General features: G+C 34.8%; 1 protein-coding gene across 2 annotated transcripts in view; it reads left to right on the plus strand.

The window, feature by feature from the left end:
- The window catches only part of HEATR5B (HEAT repeat containing 5B), a 103,681-nt gene that overhangs the window by 9,753 nt on the left and 70,267 nt on the right, over positions 1–23,661 (plus strand). For both annotated transcript variants that reach the window (XM_046660574.1, XM_046660575.1), the window contains exons 6-16: positions 8,789–8,960; positions 10,349–10,506; positions 11,727–11,976; positions 14,131–14,286; positions 14,791–15,041; positions 16,639–16,750; positions 17,917–18,069; positions 19,124–19,223; positions 19,518–19,627; positions 20,506–20,669; positions 21,390–21,565. In XM_046660574.1, coding sequence (XP_046516530.1) covers positions 8,789–8,960; positions 10,349–10,506; positions 11,727–11,976; positions 14,131–14,286; positions 14,791–15,041; positions 16,639–16,750; positions 17,917–18,069; positions 19,124–19,223; positions 19,518–19,627; positions 20,506–20,669; positions 21,390–21,565 — 1,802 coding nt within the window. The remainder of the gene's footprint in view (positions 1–8,788; positions 8,961–10,348; positions 10,507–11,726; positions 11,977–14,130; positions 14,287–14,790; positions 15,042–16,638; positions 16,751–17,916; positions 18,070–19,123; positions 19,224–19,517; positions 19,628–20,505; positions 20,670–21,389; positions 21,566–23,661) is intronic.

A 23,661-nucleotide genomic window follows, 5' to 3' on the forward strand; every position in this document is an offset into this window, starting at 1 on the left:
CCTGTGTTTTCATTCTGTTAATGTACCTTTCTAAGAAGGAAGGTTTTGAATTTTGTCAAAGTCCAATTTATCAATTTTTCTTATGTAGATTGTGCTTTTGGTGTTGAATCTAAGAAAAGTTTTCCTAATCCAAGGTTTCTCTTGTGTTTCTTTCTAGAAGTTTTATAGTTTTACATTTAGATACAGGATCCATTTTGACTTAACTTTTTTAATCTTTTTATTTTATTTTTTTGAGGTCATAAAAGTTTATAACATTGTGAAATTTCAGTTGTATGTTATTTGTCAGTCACCATATAAATGTGCCCCTTTACCCCTTATGCCCACCCTCTAACCCCCTAGCCCTCTGGTAACCACTAGTCTGTTCTCTTTGTCCATGTATTCGTTTATCTCCCACAAATGAGTGAAATCATATGGTGTTTGGCTTTCTGTGTCTGGCTTATTTCTCTTAACATAATAGTCTCAAGTCCCATCTGTGTTGTTGCATATGGGACGATTTTGTCTTTTTTATGGCTGAGTAGTATTTCATTGTATATATATATACCACATCTTCTTTATCCATTCATCAGTCACTGGGTACGTGGGGGGTACGTGGGTTGCTTCCACGTCTTAGCTATTGTGAATAATGTTGCAGTGAACATAGGGGTGCAAATGTTTCTTTGAATTGTTGATTTCAAGTTCTTTGGATAAATATCCAGTAGAATAGCTGGGTCGTATGGTATTTCTATTTTAAATTTTTTGAGAAATCTCCATACTGTTTTCCATAGTCGCTGTACCAGTTTGCATGCCCGCCAGCAGTATATGAGGGTTCCATTTTCTCCACATCCTCTCCAACATTTGTTATTTTTTTGTCTTCGTAATTATAGCCATTCTAACAGGTATAAGGTGATAACTCATTGTGGTTTTGATTTGCATTTCCTTGATGATTAGTGATGCTGAACATCTTGTATATCTTCTTTGGGAAAATGTCTGCTCATATCCTCTGCCCATTTTTTGATTGAGTTGTTTGTTTTTTTATGGTTGAGTTGTATGAGTTCTTTATGTATTTTGGAGATTAACCTCTTGTCGGATATATGGTTTGCAAATATTTTCTCCCAGTTAGTGGGTTGTCTTTTCCTTTTGTTCCTGGTTTCCTTTGCCTTGCAGAAGCTCTTTAGTCTGATAAAGTCCCATTTGTTTATTTTTTCTTTTGTTTCTCTTGCTGGAGTAGACATTGTATTCAAAAAGATCCTTCTAAGACTTATGTCAAAGAGTGTACTGCCTATATTTTCTTCTAGGAGTTTTATGGTTTCAGCTCTTACCTTCAAGTCTTTGATCCATTTTGAGTTAATTTTTGTGTATGGTGCAAGATAATGGTCTACTTTCATTCTTTTGCATGTGGCTGTCTGGTTTTCCCAGAACCATTTATTGAAGAGACTTTCCTTTCTCCATTGTATGTTCTTAGCTCCTTTGTCGAAGATTAGCTGTCTGTAGATTTGTGGTTTTATTTCTGAGCTTTCAATTGTGTTCATTGATCTGTGTGTCTGTTTTGGTACCATTACCATGCTGTTTTGATTACTATGACTTTGTAATGTATTTTGAAGTCAGAGACTGTGATGCCTCCAGCCTTGTTCTTTTTTCTCAGAATTGCTTTAGCTATTCGGGGTATTTTGTTGCCCCATATGAATTTTAGGATCCTTTGTTCTATTTCCATAAACAATGTCATTGGGATTGTACTGAATCTCTAGATTGCTTTAGGCGTATGGACATTTTAACTATCTTTATTCTTCCAATCCATGTGCATGGAATATCTTTCCATTTCTTTATGCGATCATTGATTTCTTTTAATAAAGTCTTATAGTTTTCATTGTATAGATATTTTACCTCCTTGGTTAAATTTATTCCTAGATATTATATTCTTTTGACTTCAATTCTAAATGAGATTGTATTCTTCAGTTCTCTTTCTGTTAGTTCATTATTACAACATAGAAATGCAACTGATTTTTCTAAATTGATTTTGTACCCTGCAACTTTGCTGTAGTTGGTGATTATTTCTAATAGTTTTCCAATGGATTCTTTAGGGTTTTCTATATATAAAATTGTGTTGTCTGCAAACAGTGAGAGTTTCACTTCTTCCTCGCCAATTTGGATACCTTTTATTTCTTTTTCTTGCCTAATTGCTGCGGCCAAAACCTCCAGTACTGTGTTGACTAAGAGTGACAAGAGTGGGCACCCTTGTCTTGTTCCTGTTCTCAGAGGGGTGGGTTTCAGATTTTCCCCATTGAGTATGATGTTGGCTGTGGGTTTGTCATATATGGCCTTTATTATGTTGAGGTATTTTCCTCCAATACTCATTGAGAGTTTTTATCATAAATGGATGTTGGATCTTTTCAAATGCTTTCTCTGTATCTATTGAGATGATTGTGTGATTTTTGTTCCTCATTTTGTTAATGTGGTGTATCACATTAATTGATTTGCAGATGTTGAACCATCCCTTTATCCCTGGTAAATCCCACTTGATCATGGTGTATATTCTTTTAGTGTATTGCTTTATTCAGTTTGCTAATATTTTTTTGAGAATTTTTGCATCCATGTTCATCAGTGATATTGACCTGTACTTTTCCTTCTTTGTTTTGTCCTTGACTGGCTTTGGGATCAGGGTGATGTTGGCCTTGTAAAATATGTTAAGAAGTGTTGCATCATCTTCAATTTTTTCAAATAGTTTGAGAAGGATAGGTACTAAATCTTCTTTAAATGTTTGGTAGAATTCTCCAGAGAAGCCATCTGGTCCTGGACTTTTATTTTGGGGGAGGTTTTTGATTATTGTTTCAATCCCTTTGCTTGTGATTGGTGTATTCACATTCTCTATTTCTTCTTGATTCAGTTTTGGGAGGTTGTATGAGTCTAAGAATTTATCCATTTCTTCTAGATTGTGCAATTTGTCGGCATATAGTTTTTCTTAGTATTCTGTTACAGTGCTTTATATTTCTGTGGTATCCGTTGTAATTTCTCCTCTTTCATTTCTAATTTTATTTATTTGAGCCTTCTCGCTTCATTTCTTAGTCTGGCTAAGGCTTTGTCAATTTTTTGTTTATCTTCTTGAAGAACCAGCTCTTACTTTATTGATCCTTTCTATTGTTTTTTTTTTTTGGTTTCAATTTCATTTATTTCTGCTCTTATTTTTATTATTTCCTTCCTTCTGCTGACTTTGGGCTTTGTTTGTTCTTCTTTTTCTAGTTATGTTAGGTGTAGTTTAAGGTTGCTTATTTGAGATTTTTTCTTGTTTGTTAAGGTGGGCCTGAATTGCTATGAATTTCCTTCTTATAACTGTTTTTGCTGCATCCCATATGAGTTGGTATGGTGTATTTTCATTTTGATTTGTCTCCAGATAATTTTTGATTTCTCCTTTAATTTCTTCAGTGAGCCATTGGTTGTTCAGTAACTTGTTGTTTAGTCTCCACATGTTTGTCACTTTCCCAGCTTTTTTCTTGTAGTTGATTTTTAGTTTCATAGCATTTTGGTCAGAAAAGATGCTTGATATGATTTCAATCTTCAAATATTTATTGAGGCTTTCCTTGTTTCCCAACATATGGTGTATTTTTGAGAATATTCTGTGTGCACTTGAGAAGATTGTATTTTCTGCTAATATTGGATGGGGTGTTCTATATATGTCTATTAAGTCCATCTGGTCTGGTTTTTCATTTAGTTCCCTTATTTCTTTGTTGACTTTCTGTCTGGTTGATCTATCCATTGATGAAAGTGGTATGTTAAGGTGCTCTGTTTCTATTGTGTTGCTGTTAATATTTCCTTTTAGATCAATTAATAGTTTTTTTGTGTACTTCGGTGCTCCTGTGTTAGGTGTATATATATTTATAAGTGTTATATTCTCTTAGGGGAGTGTTCCTTTTATCATTATATAGTGCCCCTCCTTGTCTCTTATTGTGTTTTTTGTCTTGAAGTCTACTTTGTCTTATATAAATATGCAACACAAGCTTTCTTTTGTTTGCCGTTAGCTTGGAGTATCGTCTTCCATCTCTTCACTCTAAGCCTTTGTTTGTCTTTGGAATTGAGATGTGTTTCCCGGAGGCAGCATATTGTTGGTGTTGTTTTTTAATCCATCCCGCCACTCTGTGTCTTTTGATTAGGGAATTCAATCCTTTTATATTTAGAATGATTATTGATATATGAGGACTTAATGCTGCCATTTTATCACTTGTTTTCTGGTTGTTCTGTGTTCCCCTTGTTTCTTGTCATGTGTATTTCAGACTGCCAGTTCAGTTTGGTGGCTCTCTGTGATGGTTTTCTCAGTTTTTCTGTTTATTTATTATTTGTGTCTCTGTTCTGATTTTTTGTTTAGTGGTTACCGTGAGGATTGTATAAAAGATCTCGTAGATGAAACAGTCCGTCTTCTGATAGTCTATTGTTCCCTTAGTCTCAGCAGGTTCCATCCTCTCCCTCTTCTCCTTCTAAGTTATTCTGTTGTCACAGTTTATTCTGTTTTGTGTTGTGAGTTTGTGGTTAAAATGAAGTGATTATATTTATTCTTAATGCTTTCCTTCCCTTTATCTTTAACGTTATAATTAAGTGTTTGCTAATCTCTTCTGAAAGAGTTGCAGTTTTCTGATTTTGTCTGCATATTCATTTCCTTGCACAAGGTTTGGTAAACCCCTTCTTTTTTTTTTTTTTCGAGTATGAGGGCCTTCTTGATTGTATCTTTTGGGGGGGGGCATGGTGTGTCTTGTGGCAATGAACTCCTTCAGCTTTTATCTGGGAAAGTTTTTATTTCTCCATCATATCTGAAGGAAATTTTCACTGGATAGAGTATTCTTGGCTGAAAGTTTTTGTTTTTCAGAATTTTGAATATATCATTCCACTTTCTCCTAGCCTATAAGGTTTCTGTTGAGAAATCTGCTGAAAGCCTGATAGAGGTTTCTTTGTAGGTTATTTTCTTCTGCCTTGCTGCCCTTACTATTTTTTCTTTGTCATTAACTTTTGTCAGTTTTACTGATATATGCCTTGGAGAAGGTCTTTTTACATTGATGTACTTAGAAGTTCTATTAGTTTCTTTTACTTGTATTTCTAGCTCCTTCCCCAGGTTTGGGAAGTTCTCAGCTATTATTTCTTTGAACAAACTCTCTGCTCCTTTCTCTCTCTCTTCTCCCCCTGGAATACCTGTAATCCTTATGTTGCATTTCCTAATTGAGTTGGATGTTTCTCAGAGAATTTCTTCATTTCTTTTTAGTCTTGGTTCTCTCTCCTGCTCTATCTGAACCATTTTTATATTCCTATCCTCTAAGTTACTAATTCTGTCTTCCATAATACCAGCTTTTTTATTTAAGGACTGCAGATTTTTAACTCATTCACTGTGTTTGTCATCTCCAACATTTTTGATTGGTTTTTCTTTATAGTTCCAATCTCTTTTGTGAAGAATTCCCTCTGTTCATTAATTCTGTTCCTGATTTCAGTGAACTGTCTTTCTGAGTTCTCTTGTAACTTGTTGAGTTTTTTTGTGATAGCTGTTTTGAATTCTCAGTCATTTAGACTGTAGATTTCTGTGCCTTCAGGATTGATTTTTGGGTGTTTGTCTTTTTCCTTCTGGTCTGGAGTATTAATATACTTCTTCATACTATTTGATGTGGTAGATTTGTGCCTTCACATAATGATAGTATCTGGTTGCAGATTCCACCTGTCGCCACTAGGGGAGGGGTCCAAGAGCTGTGTATTCTGAGCCTGCCGCAATCCCTGTCAGCTGTGCCTGTCTGAGCCTGCACCACTCCCTCAGACCACAGCTGCCCTGTGGGCTCTCTCACCAAATCGGAAAGTGATCATGTGGGGACTCAGGGCTGCCACCACCTGCTCCCACAGTCCTGCCAAGACATGCTCCCCACTTCAGGGCTGCAGCAGTACTATGGGCATTCATGGCAGCCAGGAACTTGTTACCCTGGGCGTGCAGATCCACTGCTGTCTCCTTCTAGGTTGCACCAGCAGTTATCTTTGGTGGGTGGGACCTCCTCACTGGGTGCAAGCCTGGTCTGCTCCCTGCAGATGCAGTGGCACTGTGGGCTCTCCTGCTAGACAAGAAAGTGATCACACAGGAGCTCAGGGCTGCCATTACCTGTTCCTGCAGTCATGCTGAGGTGCACTCCCACCCTCTGGGCCACGGCAGTGCTATGAGTGCTCCAGCCAGGAGAGCAGTTGCACGTGTGTACAGGGCTGCTGGGAGGCTGGAGAGTGCTTATCTATCTCTATTACCTGCCCGGTGGTAGTCCATCCCCCTTCAGATGTATGGCTGTGTGGGTCTCTCAGGCATCCTGATATGCTGTGTAGGTATCCTCCACTGATCAATAAATGTACATTTAGTTGTAGTTTGAGGGGAGAGAGACAAAGGGAACGGCTCACTCTGCCACGTTGCTGATGTCGCTCTTGAGTTAATATTTTTATATGGTGTAAGGTATGAATCAAAGTTCTTTTTTTTTTTGTATATGGATATCCACCTGTTCCAGCACCATGTTGAAAATACTATCTTTTCTTCACTAAATTACCTTTACACCTTTGTTGAAAATTGGTTGTCCATTTACGTGTCTATTTTTGGACTCTATCGTGTTCCGTTGGTCTATTTTTTGTCTTAATGTCAATAACACTTTCTTGATGACTATACCTTGATAAATAGGTCTTGAAACCAGATAGTGTTAACCTTCCAACTTTGTTCTTTTTCAAAATAGTTTTGGTTATTCTATGTCATTTGCATTACCATATGAATTTTAGAATTACCTTATCAGTTTCTGCAAAAATAGCATGCTAGGATTTTGATTCATCTTAAAAATATTAAGTATTCCAGCCAATGAACATGATATATCTCTCCATTCATTTAGGTCTTCTTTGATTTCTGTTAGTAACATTTTGTGGTTTCCAGTGTACAGATCTTGCATATCTTCTGCCAGATTTGTCCTGAATTATTTCATATTTTTAATGCTATTTTAAATGGTATTGATTTTTTCTAATTGTTCATTACTAACATGGAAATGCAATTGATTTTTGTACATTGATCTTATATCCATCAACCTTGCTAATCTGATTTATTAGTCCTATCAGATATTCTACGTAGACAATCATGTTACCTTCTTGAGAATATGAAGACAGTTTTACTTCTTTTCTAATATGAATACCTTTTCTTTCTTTCTTTCTTTTTTTTGCTTTATTGCTCTGGCTAGATCCTTCAATACAAAGTTGAGTAGAAAACATGAGAGCAGACATCCTTGTCTTATTCCAGATCCTTACAGGGAAAACATTCAGTCCTTCCCCATTAACTGTGATCAACTGTCAGTTTTTCTTGATGATGTTTATCACGTTGAGGAAGTTCCTTTGTATTCCTAACTTGCTAAGAGGTTTTATCAGGAATGGATGTTGGATTTTGTCAACTGCCTTTTGTTTTAAATTTAATTTATTGTGTTGTTTTTGTTTCTGTTTTCTAATTAAACTTTTTATTTTAAGATATTTGTAGATTTACATGCAATTGTAAGAAATAATACAGAGAGGTCTTTATAAACTCTTACTCACTTCCCCCCAATGGTTCTGTCTTGCAGAAGTGTAGTACAGTATTGAAACAAATATAATAATACAGTATTGGCATTGACCCAATCCACTGATCTTGTTCAGCTTCCCCAGTTTTACTTACATGCTTTTTCAGTGTGTATTGAGAGGATTGTATTACTTTTCTTTTTTAGTTTGCTAATGTAATCAATATCATTGATTAGTTTTACAATTTTAACCAATCTTTCATTTCTAAGCTAAACCCCACTTCATCATGACATATTATCCTTTTTATATATTGTTGGATTAGAGTTGCTGAAAGTTTGTTTAGGATTTTTGCACCTCTGTTAATGAGGGATATTGGTGTGTAGTTTTCTTGTCTTGTAGTGTCTTTGTCAGATTTCACTATCAGGGTGAGACTCACCTCATAATATGAGTTGGGAAGTATACTTTCTCTTCAGTTTTCTAGAAAAGTTTGTATAGAATTGGTATTATTTCTTACTTAAACATTTGGTTAATTCACCAATATAGCTCTCTGGGCCTGCAGTTTTCTTTGGGGGAAGATTTTAAACTACAAATTCAATTTTTAAAATAGATATTAGGTTATTTAGGTTATCTGTCTTCTTGAGTTGTCTATTTCATCTAAGTTGTCAAATTTATTGTTATAAAGTTTATTATATTCCCGTTGTCCTTTTAATATATTGAATCTGTAGTAATGTGACCTCTCTCATTTCTACTTTTGGTAATTTGTGTCTTCTCTCTCTCTCTCTCTCTCTCTCCCCATCTGTCTGGCTAGAGATGTATCACTTTTGTTGGTCCTCTCAAAAGAAACAGCTTTTGGTTTCATTTCTTCTCTTTTTTAGTTTTCTAGTTCATTGATTTCCTCTCTTATCTGTATTATTTCCTTTTCTCCCTGCTTTCTTTGTGTTAAATTTGCTGTACGTCATCTAGTTTCTTAAGGTAGAAGCTGAGGTTATTGGTTTGAGATCTTTCTTCTTTCTAATATAGGAGTCTAGTGTTAAATGTTTCTTCCCAAGTGCTGGAAACTCTCTCAAGGCCGTAAGCTGGGACAGTTGTAGGGTTCACTTGGTTTGTTTTCCATCTCTTAAGGATCACTATCCTTCATTGCCTCATGTCCAATGTCTTGCACAATGGTGTTTGATTTAGTTTGTCCAATTTTTTAGTTATTTTAGGAGAGTGAGTAAATCTGGTTCTTACTGCTCCATGTCTGGATGTGCAAGTTGTAGGATGTGATTTACTTTTTTCTTTTTTTAAATTCCAGTGTCTACTAGAGCTACAGAATGAAGCTGTGTTCATGTGGACTGCTGAACTGGAAAATATAGCTACTCTCTGCTTTAAGGCTTTGGAAAACTCAAATTATGGGGTACGAGTGGCAGTGTCCAAACTCTTAGGAACAGTCATGGCTACAGCATTGATGCCAAAACAAGCAACAGGTATTGTGTGCCAACTCCTGATGTAGACTGTAAAAGGTTATTTGAAGGTATATGGAACACTTCCTTCTAAATGAGTTATTACTAATACACAAGTCACTTTAAAGGATTTAAATTGTTAGGTATCTTTGTCTACTTTTTCATAAAATGGAGGTACCCAAATGGCATTTTCCTTGATATAGTCAAGACATTTTTTGTGTTGATAATGTATAGGATAATATGTAGCAAGTATGTTGGACATGGAACGAGAGTTATGAAATGGTTTTGTATTCTCTTCAAGGGATTGGAATTTCGCACTTTATATGCTTTCTACTTTCAATCTCATGAGTAGATCCCCATTTATAGCATAGTATTATTTTTCAGTTTTTCTTGACTATTATTGTAAGTAGAATCAGAGGCAGCGTTGATTTTTCTTGCGACTCCTGCTGTGCCTCCCAGTTCCATAGAGGTGCTTCCTGGACAGTCGTGAGTAGACACTGTGTAGTCCCCACCCCTGCTCCATCTCTGTATAGTAGAAAGACAGTCAGATGTTGTAGATTCAAGTCTTAGCTCTTATGTTTATTAGCTGTGAAACCCTGTCTTTGTCTCTTCATCTTTAATGATAATTGTGTCAATCCATGAATTAGATGATGATAATGATAATAGGTAACATTTATTAAGTGCTAACTATGTGCCAGGCACTGAATTAAGCATATAACAGAATTGTTTTATTTTAATCCTTACAAAAGTAAGTATTCTTGTTATTCCCATTTTGTAAACAAGGAAATTGAGGCTTAGAGAGAGGGTGTAATTTGTGTTCTATTAAGTGTCAGAACTGAAATTGAAACTCAGGCAGTCCAATTCCAAAGCCTACATATTTAATCGTGAGCTTTATGCCTCTCCTACAGAATTTTTTGAGGATTGTTTGCTACTTTATATGAAAGGACTTTTTCTGTACCAGGGATGGCAAGTTGGTTGCAGTCCAGTGACATTTAATACATTGGTTGGTAACTGTTGTGTAGGAAGCATGGTCTTGACAGTTTCTTTGTGTCCATCTCAGTTGAGAATGAGGGCTGTGATCAGTTAGCAGTATGTGCTGTGTGCTTTCTCCTGTGTTACACATGTCAACGTTAACATAATTATTAGACTATTTGTGCGTAGATTTATTGAATTGCTTTTGATTTCTAGCTCCTTCCATTTTTCTTAGTATTTTTTGCTTCAATGTTCGTTTTTACAAGTACATTGTACATTTTAAGTTTATAAGAAAACTAAATGACCTAAATGACCTACTCCTTTATAGTAAAAGTATTTTTTAAAATAATTACTTGAATTTTAAAGCTAGATTATTAGAAAATATTATTTAACTAATAGCAAAATATATTTGCTTATGAATTTACTTTTCTTCCTGAAAGTAATGCGCCAGAATGTGAAGCGAGCAACTTTTGATGAAGTCTTGGAACTCATGGCCACAGGATTTCTACGTGGAGGGTCAGGTTTCTTAAAGAGTGGTGGAGAAATGTTAAAAGTTGGAGGGTCTGTTAATCGTGAAGTGAGAGTTGGAGTTACACAGGTTTGTAATATGTATGTGTAAAAGAATTCTGTTCATATCACTTGTGAAATTTCTTGGAAGGCTCTCACTAAGTAACAGCACACACAGAGAGATTTTTAATATTGTCTGATTTCTTTTGAAACATTTTTTTTTACCAAATGAATCAATTACATTCAAATTCTAAATTAGATGCTTAGGGGCCGGCCACATGGCTGAGTGGTTAAGTTCGCGCACTCCGCTTCAATGGGCCAGGGTTTCACTGGTTTGAATCCAGGGCACGGACATGGCACTGCTCATCAAGCCATGCTGAGGCGGTGTCCCACATGCCACAACCAGAAGGATTCACAACTAAAAAAAGTATGCAAGTATGTACTGGAGGGCTTTGGGGAGAAAAAGGAAAAATAGAAAAAAACTTAAAAACAATAAAAAATAAAAAAATAAATAGATGCTTATATGAAAAGCTGGATACGTAACGATGTATAAATAAGCCTATGTCTAATATATGTATTATAAATATCTAAGAAAATTTTCCCAAATTTTACTTGGCAGAAAATTGATGTAAAATAAATCAGTTTTAAATGAAATTGTATTCAGGTAGCTTGAGGCATTTAGATGTTAATGTTCTCCAATGACCTTATAGCTAAAAATATTGATTAATACTTTGATTTATCATCACTGATTAATCACCAATGTAATTATGAAATCAAAGCTGACTTGGAATTACAATTTGCAAATAAGAGGTAACACCAAATAAGATATTATGCTTAATGATCTAGTAATAATTAACACTTAGTAAGTTGAAATGGTTCCTTTGATCTTAGTCAAAATCTTGCTAACTATACCTTGTTCCAGAAACTAGTGTGAAATAGAAGTAAACCATTTTGTCTTGCAGTCTTAAGCAAAGGTTTTGTAGTTCTAGGTTAGTTTTTATTTAGGATGTTAGGATTTTCTTATTCCTATGACCTCTTACCGTCTTCATCACCAGGGTAATTTCAGCTTTTCTTTCCTCACCACTCTCTGTGTCCTTCATGAAGCTATATTCCTAAGAATTGTTTTTAGTCAAAAGATACGTCTACCAGAAAGTCCTATGCTAGAAGTGTTAAAAAGATCTCAGGTTTCTCAATTTTAATCTCAAATATTTGTGTTGCATGCCGTCACCAGTTATTTCTGTAGTTGCTTTATCTGTAATTTCAGTTTATTTATGTAAATGTACCTGAGGTTGTATCTTCATCTATTTATAGGCATATGTTGTTTTTGTAACAACATTGGGTGGTCAATGGTTGGAGCGTAGCTTTGCTACATTCTTGTCGCATGTCCTTGATCTGGTTTCCCACCCTCGGGCAACACAAACGCACGTAGAGGCTGTGTATTCAAGACGATGTGTCTCCTTTATCCTAAGAGCTACCGTGGGCAGTTTGCTAGGTGAAAAAGCCCAGATTGCAGCTGCCAAAGAAATATGCCAAGCTATTGGAAAACAAATGAAAGCAGTAGGTAAGAATTGATATCATAATGGGTGTTGTTGATTACCTTAGTTGTTTAGGTCTTTATTGTTATTCTTAGTAAATACTAATAGATCTGTTTAGTTCATATCTCTTTCTGGACTGTGTTTTAATAGTCATTTTTATTCAGTACTCATTTCATTTTAAAACAACAAATAATTACAATGAAATAGAGTTTTTCAAGATTTGGGTAGCATGTTTGTAAGGTTAGGTTTTTTGTTTTATTTCTAGTAACTTCATTGATTTTATAGCTCTCTTGGTATGCAGCAGCACCTTGGTTTGCTATCTTTAAGAGGTAATCTATTATGATTTTTTTGCCTGAAGCCTGTTGTTTTATAAATACGTTATTGTTTTTTCCCTCCCATAATAGACTTAATATGAAGACCTAGAGAGGAACAGTTACAGGTGGTTATTAGCCCTCTGTGGTTATACTGTGAAACCTCAGTAATCCATAATTAAAAGAAATCCTTTTCTAAGAAGTGTCAATTTTATAATTTTTTCAGTTTAACAAATAGTTATTGAGCATTTGAGAGTGCATAGTGGTAATTTGGGGTTTGAATGATGAATGGGATAAAGTTTCTGCCTTCATGGAGCTTACAGTTCAATTAGGGAACTAATGCAAGGTAAAATACAAATTCTGTAAGACTGTTTATTTTTGTCACTGTTGGGAATATGCATTAATTTTAATCAAGCAAATTATATTGCCTAATAGTGGTCTTTAGAAATAAGAATTTAATGAATAGATAATATCAGTACTTTATACTTAGAGAATACATATTAAATATTTTATAAAATTAATAAAAATAAATTCACAAATAGTTTAGTTATAGTTTTTGTGCTTAATAAGCAAACCATTTTTTAAATGCCTAGGGCTAACTGAAAGTTATAATTTGTGAACTAAGGGTGTTTAAATTAATGAGCTGTTGTTCTTTAGATATGTAAAAATAATCTGTTCTAGGTTCACAATTTGAAAAATACTTATACATTGATTCATTGAAGAAGTATTTGAGTGCCAAATGGTGGGAGTAGAATAGTGAGCTACACACAAATAACACCTGTTCAGGGAGCTTATAATTTAGTAATCAAAAGATAGAGTTCATGCATTTCCAAGTCCAGAAATATCTAAGAAGAAAAGAGGTATTTATTTAAGTCCATAATATATTAATCTGTTATATTGTGTTATTCTGTATTGTATATTTTATAGTCTATTAATTCATAATGAATGCAAAAATGGTAAGAAAGTTTTACTGTCATTTAAGGGTTATTCATCTCAAGGCCATAGATTAGCCATTGGGTTTTAAAAATCCTAAAAGCAGAATTAAATACAATGCTATATATCTGGGATTTATGGGCCAGAATATATTCTCAATTAGTAATTTGACAAAGAATCTTTAGTTGTCTCCTGTTAAATACATTTCAATTCTAGTGGAAGTTAAAAGGTGGGGAAAGGGGACAGCAAAGCTAGTGGGAAGTTTGAGGAACATCCCAGTAAGAAATTCTAAAGGCACTTTCCTTTTAAATCTGCTTTCTGGTCAGTAAGTTGACAATGATGTTACCGATATATTGCAGCACTTAATAGCAATTGCAGCACTATTAAATAGCAGTATTAGTACGGTAACAATAATAGCTGCTAACATTTACTGAATGTGTATTGGGGGTAGCATTGTCTATATTCTTTATACGAATTGACTTTTTAATCATCACAATACCCTTTGAGATAGGCACTTAACCTTTTCAGAAGATGAGGAACTTGAGACCTAGATAAGTTGAGTATCTTGTCCAGTGTCACATTGCTAACATGACTGGTGGAATTGGGATTTGAACGCAAATCTTCTTTCTCCAGAGTCTGTGCTTTTGTTACTGTGTAACAAACTATGGTTTGTTACTGCTTACTAAAGTTAGGTTGTGTTCCTAGAAGCAGACAGAATACCTCAGTATATATAGCATTGTCCTGAGTCATTAAACAGTGTTTTTAAGTCACTTCAGTGTTTATTTGTACAAGTTTTCTGCTGAGAAATAACTACATACAGAGTTCTTAACACTTAGGCATCAACTGGTATGATTTAAAAACATAAATAGTATAGATCAAAGAAATTATATCACAATTTAATTCACCCACATCAAATCCCTGATTTTGGGTTTCTAGAAGCAGTAGTGAATGACACTAGTGGTGAAAACAAATCTGGAGCAGCAGACATCGCCGCCAGCCAGCACGTGATGGTCTGTGCCCTACAGGAGCTCGGGAGCCTGGTGCAGAGCCTAAATGCCACGGCATCCCCTCTTATTCAGGAAGCATCCATAGGTATGGTATTCACTTGTACGGTGGAATATTTTTTCACTATTTTCAATGTCATAGATGTGATTGATATTTAACTACTGATTGCTTATCATCAGTTGCTGATCATCATAATTAGCAGTTTAGATTATTTAACAGTTGGCTTTTATTTAGGATTTACTGCGATAGTGAATCTTAAGTTAAATATTGAAGTAAAGTTTTGGGCGACAAATCAAAAACAGTCATGGTAGTTTTGTTTCTAATAATTGGCTAAAATTTATCAAACACTTTCATGTAATTTTACGTCAACGTTTGTATTTTATTGGATGTAATGGTACTGCGTTCTTTCTAGAAAATGTTTCTTTAAAGTACTCCACTGTTTATGAGCTAATATATTTTTTTGGGGCGAAGTTCTGAAAGTGTCTCTGTAAAACTGTAATAATTATGATTTTGATGATTGTGTTATACATAATCTTCTAAATTCCTGAAATGGACATCATTAAAGAGTAATTTTTTGCGTATTTCTTTTAGGACTTCTGGAGACTGTGACTTCAGTGCTTCTTCACCCAACTATGGCAGCTCGACTTGCTGCTGCCTGGTGTCTGCGCTGTGTGGCCGTGGCGTTACCTTTCCAGTTGACGCCATTTCTAGACAGATGTGCAGAACGGCTCAACAACTTGAAAACTTCACCAGAAGCTGTTAGTGGGTACAGTTTTGCAATGGCTGCTTTGTTAGGTGGAGTCCATCAGTGCCCTTTGGGCATTCCTCATGCCAAGGGAAAGGTATGGCAGAGATCCTAGAACTGTAAGTGCTATTGTGTGGGGTTTAGTCTTTATTTATTAAACATCTTCTGTGTTTAATGTTGAACTAGGTGATCAAATGACAGCTGTTTTTTTCTATGATAAGGTAAAATAGAGCATTCTGCTAATGTGGAGTTGATGGACTCTAATTAAAATTTGATATTTAGTTCTGATATAGGAATGATGGGTTTTGTCTGGTGGTAGTATCATTTTATAATTTAGAGATAAAACCCTTAGAAACCAGAGCTTTTCTTTGAGCTTTTAGAAATAAAAATTCACATTGCTATATTCAAAATGTCAGGAAAATATACTATTGCCATATTTAGCATTTTGATAATACTTAATAAAACCTGAATGGTTTTCCTGAATCAGTTTCTTCTTTTCGTTTTCTTTCTATGATACCTTATACTTCTATCATGGTTTTCTTCTCAGGAGTTCTAAGAGTTTATATAAATATTATTTGCAATTTTACATAGGCAGATTGGAGCTACATTTTTCAATTCTTATTTTTTCCGGGTCATTGGACCCATGTCCCTTCGTTCCTGGGAGTTCCATAGCTACCACTTGAATCCAGGCTTCCATCTCCCTTTGTCATACAGTTGCCTCCTCCTTGATTATTCTTCTTGAAGTCTTTTCCGGTCTCTCCCACACCACTTTCATATTCCACATTTGCTCAGAGACCCTTAGGAAGATAAAATATAACCACCTCTGTCTGGTAAACTGGTGCTTTCATAATTTGCCTTCGTTTTACCCTTTCATTCTAATTTCTCACTGCTCTAGTCAGACTAGTCATCTTGGTTTCTTCCCATGCTTTTTTCAGCCATCATGCCTTTCTTCATGCTAATCTCTTACATTAGAATTTCATCCCCCTTCTTGTTGACCTGTACCAAGTTTATCTACTTGTTTAGAGGCCCAGTTCAAGTTCCATCTCTCTCATGAAATCTCTTTAAAGCTACTCAGTCTATCATAACTTTTCTCTTTGCTGGCCACTACTACATTTGTATTATTATTTTGTCATTTAATCATTTGCTGTTTGTTACTTCCCATTTTTCCTGTGTCTTATCTCTCTAAGACTGTGAGTGCCATAAGATTAGCTTAATAGCAGATGCATAATAGGAGTTCAACAAATCTTTGAATTTAGGATACTACTACTAGTAATAATACTGTTTATTTAGTGATGACATGGACGTGCACTGTTCTGAGTGCCATGTTGTGTTAATTTATTTAATCCTCACAAGAGTGAGGTTGGCACTCCTATTATTCCTGTTTTAGCAGTGAGGGACCTGAGGCAGGGAGATTAAATTGTCCCAAGTCAGAAAGCTGGGAAATGACAATGCTGGCGTATAAACCCAGGCCTTCTGGCTCCCGAGCTCCCTCTAATCCGCTGTGTGGTTCTGGGTCTCCTCCGAGTGAGCAGTGCAATCACAATGGAGTAGATCTTCATGCTGCCTCTTTAAAAACATGGTAACAGCAACAAAAAAGGGACAACTTTTTAAATAATGTATACCAGCTATGTATCTTCTTATTTGATTTCTTTAACTTGTTTAAATTAAAATCCAATTCTGAATTTCTCTTGCAGATGGTAGTTAGTATTGCTGAAGATCTCTTACGAACCGCTGCCCAAAATAGCAGGCTGTCTTTACAGCGCACCCAAGCTGGATGGCTTTTACTTGGAGCACTTATGACTTTAGGTATAATTATATTTGAGTAGAATTTTGTCTTATTTTATAACTGTCAGTAGACTATAAAGAAAATTTAATTTAAAAGTATTAAACTTCACATTCTGGACTTTGAATGAGGTTGTAAAATGCTAACGATGTTTTCCCTGTTATTTTGTAGTAGGTTTTTCTTTTTGGTAATTGCTGCTTAAGTACATTTAATGAGAAAATTGTTGGCAAAGTTTCACCTTTACCATCAGGATAGCCATGGTCTAACTCATTAGCTTGGTTTTCATCAAAAAAGATGAGAGTATGGGGAGCACATTCCATCCCCAAAGTAAGGACCAGTGACGTGATTTTAGTAGGGTGATAAAATCACGTTTAAACAGTATTTTCGGTGCTGCTCTCTTGAGGCTTATTGTTATACGCTTCACTTTCCTCAGTGCTGTGACACATCTGAGATGCAGGCAAAGTTTAGCATTGTATGTAGAACAGAAATACATGTTATGATTGTGATGAGGTTGGCCTATTTTTGTAGTTCACATGTTTAGCTTCTGCTATAGAAAGTGTGTGTGTGCACTAAAAGTTACCGCCTTAAGCATCTCCCTTTTGGAAATTATACTTGGACCTGGTTTTCTAAAGAAAATAAGAAGGAGTAACTCTTTTCCAGAAATTTATCCTAAGACTGTTGAATGATATGTTAAATGAATTCCTTAGCAATGTAAATATAGGTTCCTAGTTATGCTCCTCCATAAAACTAAGTTAACCATATAAATTGCCCCCCAAAATGACAGAATATATGTATGTATGTGTGTGGGAGTGGGTGTGTTTGTTTATATACATATATATTTGTAGAAAAGGCATCATAAAATGTGTCCCAGGTATATTTTATCGTTGATAAGATATAATCCATCATTCTGAATATATCTGGATAATTTCTTTTAGATTACTTTTTGTGAATTTGTTTTATGTTTGGATGCCAGAAATATTGTTACTTTTTAGGTGAATTTTATTATACTTTAATAGATATGTATTTTACTCACTGAATAAGAAACATTTTGAAAATGTCAATATTAGTCATAAAGATAGAGTGAAATGATAGATACTGTTAAAGTTTGTGTGGGGCTCTTTTCTTTGACTTTTGTTTGTAATGTATGTTATAGCTATGTATGGTTTTGCGTTCTCATTTTCTCCATTAGGACCATCTGTTGTTCGTTACCATCTGCCCAAAATGTTGTTATTGTGGCGAAATGTTTTCCCTCGTTCTTTAAAGGAATTGGAGGCTGAGAAGGCCCGAGGTGATTCCTTCACCTGGCAGGTTACATTGGAAGGTCGTGCTGGAGCTTTATGTGGTAAGAACGGAAAGGGTTGTATTTTCAGAATATTATTTTATTACTAAAATATTTGTAAAGTGAAGGAAAATCACTACTTCAAATTTTTATTTTAATATAAAATGATAAATTTGTAGATTTTTAGATTTAGAAAATTTATAAATAATCTACATCAGTTTGCTAATTTTATAATGAAAATGAAACTGAGACTCTGAAAAGAAGGTTCGAGTTAGTGGTAAACAGGAGCTAGAACCCAGGCCTCTTAATTCCCAATTGTTGTAGTCTTCCAGTATCAAAGAAGCACTGGGTCACCACGTAGAAAACCCAGTGAGTGTTTAAAGGAAAAAGAAACTCAAGATTACCAAGGTACTGAGTTTACAGTTAGTCTTTTCGTAATGGACATACAGCTGTTTTCTCCCGACGTTATCAAATCTGCAAATGATACGTTTTTCAGACATCAACATTATAAAAATTATGAGTAAAATTGTTTTTGTTTGGGAGTCAGCAACTTACAGGAAAGGCTCAAGTTTTGTTTAGTTTGGGCACTAGAATTACACTGGGTGACCCTGTTCTTTTTTTGTTTTATCTCAGGGTGAAAAGTGCTTCTTTTCCAAACTGTGAGAGACAGATGTACACTTAGCCATAGGGCAGCTGGGCAAGGTTTCAGTTTTGTTCCCACACATCTAAGAGCATTTTAGTCTTTAGCTCTGTTGCTAAAGAGCCAATAAAGATACTCCTCCTCACTGGACCATTATGTCCACTCTTGGTTCTGTCTTGAAACTGCTTCCTTTTTGTCATCCAAATTCATGAGGGGGTTATAGACCTCAAAATTCCCACTCACGGGAATCTCCCTAACAGACGTGTTCCCTCCCTCCATTTCTCTTGCTCACCCTTCTTCTAGCCTTTTCCAATGATTTTTCTCTGTGGTTGCAATTCGTTCTTCTTTTGGTTTGACCTGGTTTTAGAACTTTATATTTTATAATAATTAAGAACTGTAGTACCATCATATAGTTTTATAAATTTATTCATCCTCACAAAAGTTGCTCCAAATCTGTCCTTTTTACATTTTATCTAGCAATGAGGAGTTTTGTTGCACATTGTCCTGAGCTCCTAACTGAAGATGTGATTAGAAAGTTGATGACCCCTATTGAATGTGCCATGACTATGATGTCACAGTAAGTAAGCAATTATGATAAATTAACACCCAATTTTACATATTTATGAACAGTCATGTTTTGTACTTCCCTCTAGTATCATATAGGAAACATATAAAACTTTCTTTTTGAAAGACGACTTTAAAAATTTAAGTAAGGGTGTAGATTGAAATAAAATTGTGTTTCATAGTGTTGCTGTTGATACTTTGGTAGTACATTGTACTTTGATAGTACATTGATATTTTGCTGAAAAAAGTGTTTATAAGTAATGCTTATTGTAATAAGCTGATACTAACCATACTTTTGATGTTTTAGCATTCCTTCTGTAATTAAAGCCCATGGAGCTCATCTGAAAGCTAGTGCTGCAATGGTCCGCTTAAGACTTTATGATATCTTGGCTTTGTTACCTCCAAAAACTTATGAAGGTAAATAAAATTTGTGGTATCTAATAAAAATTCTTCAATATACCTTTCCAGTTCTTCACAGTTTTACGGAGTTCTGACCATGGCTCTCTCTCACTGAGTCACTATGTAGAGGAAGGCAACCATTTTCCTTTTCTTCATATGGAGGAGCTAACGCCTGTGGAGCACTTACTATGCTCTGGGCCCCATCCTAAGATCTTTACCTGTATTAGCTTCTTTGACTCTAACCACAACCTTATGAGGCTAGAATACAGCTCTCTTTTATTGATGAAGAATCTTGGGTAGATAAAGTATAATGCATCTTGCTCAAGTGTGACAGCTGGTAAGTGACAGAGCTTGGATTCAAACCCAGCTGTGTCATCTTCAGAGTCTGCACTTTTAATGACTATTCTAAACTGCTTCATATACATTATAGTATAGCCAATAATTTAGGAATCTGGAGGGAGAATAGTAATGTGCTTTTCAGACGGTAAATATTATATAAAATTTTAGTATTAAACTAAAGTCGTTGATTCGTTTCCAGTTAAGCCATGCCCAAGAATTTTGATATGCTCTGGTTTAGTGTTTGCACATCATTGTGTAATTAATAGTAAATAATAATCATGTCATGTTTAATGTATTTAAAATAAAGAATTGTTCCTCTATTTGAGTTTTTGATTACTTTAAATAATTTGGACCAAAAGGCATGATACAATAATAATAAAGGAAGTACCATGTTTGTCTATAAAAATCAGCATTAAAATATTTAATATTGATTTTTTTAAAAAGGAAACAGACAGTTATTTTATTCTTGTTGAACATGTTGCTGCTTTTTGTAGGCAATGATTGTAATTTTTGTAAAAATTATTCTTTTTAATCTGATCTGAAGTTCTGTTTTCTAGGCTCTTTCAATGCACTTCTTAGAGAACTGGTAGCAGAATTCACTTTGACTGACAACTCAGCCAACACAACTACTTCCCTCCTCAGATCCCTCTGCCATTATGATGACAGTGTTCTTCTTGGTTCCTGGCTTCAGGAAACTGATCATAAATCAATTGAAGACCAGGTAGTAAATGATACGGGGAAATGAAATCCTAGCACAATCGAAAACTGGTACTACTACACATGTTGTTTAAAAAGAAAATATTGTAGACTAAGGTTTAGTTTTCATTTAGCTTTCTTAGATATTTAAAGATAACTTTCTGGTGGTAGATAAATAGTGGAAAAAAGGTAAACAACAATAGCTAGAATTTGGCATATTGTAATTATTCCGTGTTCTTTGTATTTAGGTACCCTGTGGTGGCTGTGGCAAAGATCAGTTTTAACTGGCTTTTTGGTTATTGGAGTTTTGGGTTTTTCTAATTTGTTTTGTGACAGATTAGAGAGGAATGGGTAGTTATCAGGTTGGAGATTTAGAACCTTTTTTGCCTATTGAATACATTATTATGTACTTTTTTAAAGAGTTACTAAAGCCCCCTTTCGAAGATTTTTTTTTTGAGTTTAAGTTATTCCTGATATAGTTTTGCTTACACATTTTTAAGGTGGGTACTGTAAAAATGTTTTAGAATGAACAAGTGTTCTTAAAATTGTGTAAAGTGCTACTGGTGACTTTGTAAAAAATGACCAAATTATGTTTTTATCTAATTAAGGATTTTCAGATTCAATCATTCTGTTCTTTTTTGTTACCTTTTCTCCCTGCTCCCCTGTTCTATTCTTCATACCCATTACTTAGTAAGTGAATTTCTCAAAATAGAGTTTGACTGGTTTTTGTGTTATTCTTTTGCAGCTCCAGCCGAACAGTGCATCTGGAAGCGGGGCTCTGGAGCATGATCCATCCTCCATTTATTTACGAATACCTGCTGGGGAGGCTGTGCCTGGTCCTCTCCCTCTTGGAGTTTCAGTCATTGATGCTTCTGTGGCTCTTTTTGGTGTAGTGTTTCCTCATGTTTCTTATAAACACCGGTTAGTATGAAGTCAGTCAGATAATTTTAGTTAAATATAAATGGTTTTCAAACAGTAGATTTTCCCATCCCAGTTAACTATGTAAAAGGTAAATTACAATTTAAATAGTAGGTTCATAAATGTAGTAACATAAGTGACACTCATGATAAAAAAATTGCATGCAAATTCCACATAATTTGAAGCAGTTTTTAAGATTTGGCCCTGTGTACTGGCATCTGGTATCCATTGTATTGTGGACTATGTGTTATACAACAAAATTTTCATTGTAAATTTTGTTTGCCAGTTTATAAGTAGGTTTTGATTGTGTCTTTTATTAGGGACATCAGTTTTTTAAGTCTTTTGTTTTTGTTACTGAAGAAGTAAATGGGTGAAAAGTCTGCTTCCTAATTACATTTATCAGATGATGAAGTCTGGAACTTGGGAAACTAAAGTAACTGGTTCTTTTTTTAATAGGAGCATTTTAGTCTCCTATATTTGTATACACAAACACTATCCCTAACTTTAGTAGGTATTTTGTATATTTATGGTGATTTTTCCAAACGAAAGAGTGAAAATGACTTAATTCAAGACTTTCACAGATAACTCAAGTTTTATAAAATATGCCTTAAAGCATTGTTGTATTTGTATATAAAAGATGACATATCTTTAAATTTGTAAGTTACTTAATTAATTGCTTTTTAACTTGATGGGAAGAATTTTAAATATGAAATTTTACTTTACCCAGATATCTTTAAGAACATTTGGTTGCCACATAAATGTTAAAGAACATTAAAAGGTGAGGGGCCGACCCCATGGCCAAGTGGTTAAGTTCATGCGCTCCACTTTGGCAGTCCAAGGTTTCGCCCTTTTGGATCCTGGGCACGGACATGGCACCACTCATCAAGTCATGCTGAGGCGGCGGCGTCCCACATGCCACAACTAGAAGGACCCACAATTAAAAAATACACAACTATGTACCAGGGGGCTTTGGGGAGAAAAAGGAAAAATAAAATCTTTAAAAACAACAACAACAAAAAAGAACATTAAATGTGAAAGAATCTTATAAAGCATCTACTTTAATGTCCCTATTTTAAATCTAAGCAAATCCAGGTCTTTGAGTTTATGGCTTGCCTTAAGTTATACAGCTAGTTTTGAAAGCCATAACTAGAATCCAGGATTGTCTTAAAAGCACTTTGTGGAATAAAGTGAAGTATAAATAAATAAATTCTATTAAAAATATAGTATATAACATAAATATCCAATGATGGAGAAATGAGTGAATAAATTATGGAAAGTTGACAGGTAGGAGTACTTTTACAGAGATGATATTTTGATATCAGAAAATGCTTATTATACAGTGTTAAATGAAAAAGGTAACATAGACATATACAAAGGTTATTTCTAGGTAGTAACTTTTTATTACTATTTCCAAATTAAATGAAATATTCTATAATAAGGAAAAAAATTTTTAAGTTATGTATTTGAGGTTAGTTATAGGCAAATGATGTTTAATGGTAGTGTTGGAGACCACGTGGGTGTTCTTATGTGTGTGCTTGAAAGCAGTGTGAATAATGCCCTGCTCTCTCACCCGCAGCAGACGTGGATCTGTATCAGAGCAACCGTAGAAACATAGTCCACTTTAGCCTCAAGTAACTCTAACTGGAGTCCCTGCTGGAGGGTAGATGATTTCTTCCTATGTGATTTTGAAAAATGCTTTGACCTGAGACTATGACCTGTTATAAATTGAGCTTAAATCCTTATAGTAACTGTAGGGAGATTTTGATTTCTACTTTAGGTTATAGTTATCTTAGTACTGAATCCAACATGTTTGGATTTCTTTGACCCGCCCCATTTCTTTTTAGAGGAATCTGAAATGATCTCATTCTCTTTTGTAAGAATAGTCTCAAATGGCTGTGATTTTCTTCTTGTTGTTAACTGTCTCATTTTAAAAATTTGAAATAATAAGAAAACCAATTCACCTCTGATTTTTTTACATTTGAAAAAACTGACCAAATCTAAATCTTTCTTAAAATCTCTGAATTAGCTTCTAAGGGTAGAACATGAGTTACTATTTTCTTCTATGTGAGAGTACGTTAAAAAAAGAAAACACTTAGGCC

The sequence above is a fragment of the Equus quagga genome, chromosome 5, assembly GCF_021613505.1.
Source record: "Equus quagga isolate Etosha38 chromosome 5, UCLA_HA_Equagga_1.0, whole genome shotgun sequence".
Lineage (NCBI taxonomy): Eukaryota > Metazoa > Chordata > Mammalia > Perissodactyla > Equidae > Equus > Equus quagga.